The following is a 3,705-nucleotide window of genomic DNA, read 5'->3' as shown; positions in this document are numbered from 1 at the left end:
TTTTTTTTTGCTATTAGAAAACAAGCCCCAAATCTGTTAAGAAAACAGGATCCACTTATAAGAAGAAATTCGTATCAAAGCCAAAAGAGTCTCAAAAGAAAAATAAATGTACAGGTAATGGCAAAAAAGAAAGTTTTGTTAATTATTTTCTATTTGGTAAAGATAGGGCAAGGCAAAGTCACCTCAGAAATTTATTTTAACTACACTGCTTTCTGTACAAAGTAAACACCACAAAGAAACAAACAAACAAAAAATGCTTAATAACTGAATACATGAGAAAATCCCAACAACTCATCAGACAAATCAATGCAGAACCCATGACAATCCGTACGCTTATTCACTCTTGCACTTAATTTTAGAGGCATGATATATATATGCCTAGCCTTTGATTTTCTAGTGTCAATTTCATTCTTAAATTGACTAAATAAGTGCAAAAAARAAAAAAAGCCCCGAACTTTTAAATACAGCTTAAGAGCATTTTAAGAAGAGAATACACAGTATTCCAGTAAAAAATGTTTCTGCGATACTGAAATATTTCATAAAGGGATTTAAATTAATAATTACTATTTCTAATCACTAAAATCAGAGATGTCTAGAATTTAAATTTTTGAAGTCAAACATTTAAAATCATAGTTTATTTTTTTGTTTTAATATTTTTCTACATTTTGGAAAATCTGTAAGTATGAACATAGCAAATATAAATTATTGATCATCAATTAAAAAGCAAAAAAGTTATTTCTGAAAAAGCAATGGCCCCAGTTTCTTTTCCCCTCCAAATTAAAACCACAGCCTGTGCTTCTGTGCACACACAAATAGTCGGAAATTTCTTCGCAAGTATACAAGGAAAGCAGGAGATAACACGCTTTCATGACATAAGTCTGTGACCATATCAGTTCCTCATTTTAGAAGGTCTGCTAAGGTGAGCATTAGGATAAATCTCCAGGAGTATTTACAGGTGGATGGAGGAACGAAGGCAAGACACAGGTATTTCTGATATGAAATCTTAAAGCCATATTAAATAAGTTTTGTAAAACAAGGGCACTGCCTTGACATCCCCATATCATATATGAAAAAACGTCTTTTTCAATCTTGTAAGCACAAATGTCAGTTTTGACTCTTCTTCATCAGAGAAYCAAACACTGAACACATGATATATACATTTCCAAGCTACGAATCTGTAAATAATCATCTTACAGATGAAACTCACCCAATGAGCTATTCTTTAGGTTTGCACTATAACCTGCATTTCAAACAGTAAGTATATATCACAGTGTGAAACATGAAAGTGAATTGCTACCTCCCCATAAAGCAGTTAAGGTGCRAATAAAATGAAATAATTATGATTTTTCAAGTAGTATCTAAATTATATTGTAGCTGGTATTAAACATGACAAAGTTTCACAATTTGGTGCTGTTAATGCTTAGGTTTTGCACCATGAAACTCTTCTGCAATTAAAGAACTGCCTAATAAGATCTGTGAAGATTTAAGAAGCTTACTCTTCAAAAGATGCCTAGTAGATTAAAAAAAACACAAAGAAAGTAAGAATATTTGTGAAACCTATGAAGACAGGTGGAAATGTGTTCTCTACATTCGTGGACAAGGCATCATATGTGTATCAGACAAAAAAAAAGGTATTTCATAGTCCAGTTATCAAGTTTTAAAATATAACTCCATGTTTCATAGGCATACAGCTGATTTTGTAGAAAAATCTCTGTAGGATTTTTTGCCTCATTCCTTCTTACAAGCTAAATTCATCCTAGTATACCTTCACTCATTACTTGACTACACCAAGTATCAACTTGGTCCTGTATGAACAACAAAAAAAGTTCAAAATAAGATCTTGGAAAATTGTACATTTAGTGAATTTGAATATAGTATATTAACATAGCCTAACATTTGAAGACTCATTATACATCAAGACTATAGCATGTAAGTAATCCAATAGCAATCTTTCTATAGCTTCTCACATTAAAAGATAYTTAAATCTACAAAAAAACCCACACAAAAATGGAGCCTTATTTTCAAAATTTTTAAAACATTATTTTACTGTATTATCAAGAGAAAAAAAAAAGAAAATGTTTTAAATGACCATCAAAGTATTTTATCTCAAACATTCTTATGTTCTTAACCTTTTTCCCTTTAAATTCTCTACAAATGAGCATTCTCAACTTAAGTATGGTTTGAAAAAATACACAATGAAAAACAAATCTCTCAGTTAAAGTATGAAAACTAATGCTCAGCGCAAGACAGATCTTCACATCCCTTTCAGCAGYTGAAAATAAGGGGTGTTAACACAATGTTGAAAGATGCCCAGCAGAGAACAGTGGAACATGCCGTAGTATCATAGCTAAAATTTTACACATAAGTTTAATGGAGTAATTCAGGCTGGTGTTTACCTTCAGTGATTCCTTTGTGCCATAAGTAAACCAGGCCATAAAYACAGGCTTACCCACTAACACCGTTCGCTTACTCATTTCCATGTTCATCAAAAGAAAACAAATTCATATAAAAATACAGATAATGTTGAAAGAGAATAATCCATAATCCCTGACATCCTAGTAGAAGCTCTTTGACCTGGATTTAACTTGGAATAGACATATCACCACTAAGCCCTGCTTTTAACAGCAGTAACCCACAGTATACATGTAATTTCTCAAATATATCATAAACATATATCCACTGAATACAGGAAATATATAGCAAATACAGACATCACATGGAAACTATAAACATGAGGTACAGGAGGCGTTACAATTGTAACAGTAAAGTAGTTTATCACTTAATGAGCATGACTTTGTTCATGAACGGTTATTTCATAAAATAATTACTTCCTTTCTATAGTAACTGAAAACAAAAATATAGTGCAAGGTAGTAAATTACATTTTTCTCTCATGGCATTCACTGTCGTGCCTCRATGTTCATGTTTAAAGGCAGTGGAAGATCAGAATTCTGATAAGCTTTGAGATGCATGTCTTAAATAAGAGCTATAATAAAAACTTACTTCCAACCACCCCCATAAAATCAGCTTGTAAAATGCTTCCAGAAGAATTTGTACATTTTTCCCTTAAACACTTCACAGGAACAATCTCAGACCTGTGTACAGTCAATCCATAAAACATTAAATTAACACAGACACAGTTCTAAGCACCCTTTAAGGAAACAGGAAAACATGCAAGAAGAAAATTAAAATATGTAAATATTTTTTCTAACGCTTACCGTAAGAATACAAATAAAAAAAAGGGGAGGCAGCTTCATAAACACTCAGTGAAAAATATACCCACCCCTAGCCGAAAGCTTTTTGGTGTTGATAATTTTGGCAGCATACTCTTGTCCTGTTGTAATTTTCATACATCTTCTCACGACTGAGAATGCCCCTCTGAAAACCAACAACGAGACAAAGTGTCAGTATTAACTGAAATAGTTCACAGCAGTTACTAATGTAAGCACTTTAAATGATTTCAGTGAGCGCTGTGAGGCTGACAGAGTAATTTAAAAAAGAGGAGGGTTTCCAGAGTGTCCACCAACAGTGATTTTACAGCTCGAAATAGTAAACTCGAATCAGAAATGCGGGCACAGGCCGTATGCCCGAAAGGAGCACCGCTCACGCCGCTCTAAGCACCGGTGTCCGCGGCGAGGAAAGGCGCCCAAGGCCGGCGCACATCGGGGCACGCCGCCGGCCCGACGGTCGCCGCCGCGGCCCGCGCC

At 34.2% G+C, this 3,705-nt stretch overlaps 1 protein-coding gene across 1 annotated transcript in view; it reads right to left on the bottom strand.

Annotated features, from left to right (window-relative positions):
• Nucleotides 1-3,705, bottom strand: part of CAMK2D (calcium/calmodulin dependent protein kinase II delta) — a 165,627-nt gene that overhangs the window by 159,407 nt on the left and 2,515 nt on the right. The window contains exon 2 of the mRNA XM_085309449.1: nucleotides 3,282-3,399. Coding sequence (XP_085165575.1) covers nucleotides 3,282-3,399 — 118 coding nt within the window. The remainder of the gene's footprint in view (nucleotides 1-3,281; nucleotides 3,400-3,705) is intronic.

The sequence above is a fragment of the Rhea americana genome, unplaced genomic scaffold (assembly GCF_003343005.1).
Source record: "Rhea americana isolate MKP2758 unplaced genomic scaffold, rheAme1 scaffold_106, whole genome shotgun sequence".
NCBI classification, from domain to species: domain Eukaryota; kingdom Metazoa; phylum Chordata; class Aves; order Rheiformes; family Rheidae; genus Rhea; species Rhea americana.
Note: the sequence above shows the minus strand (reverse complement) of the source record. Positions and strands in the feature narration are given on the sequence as shown.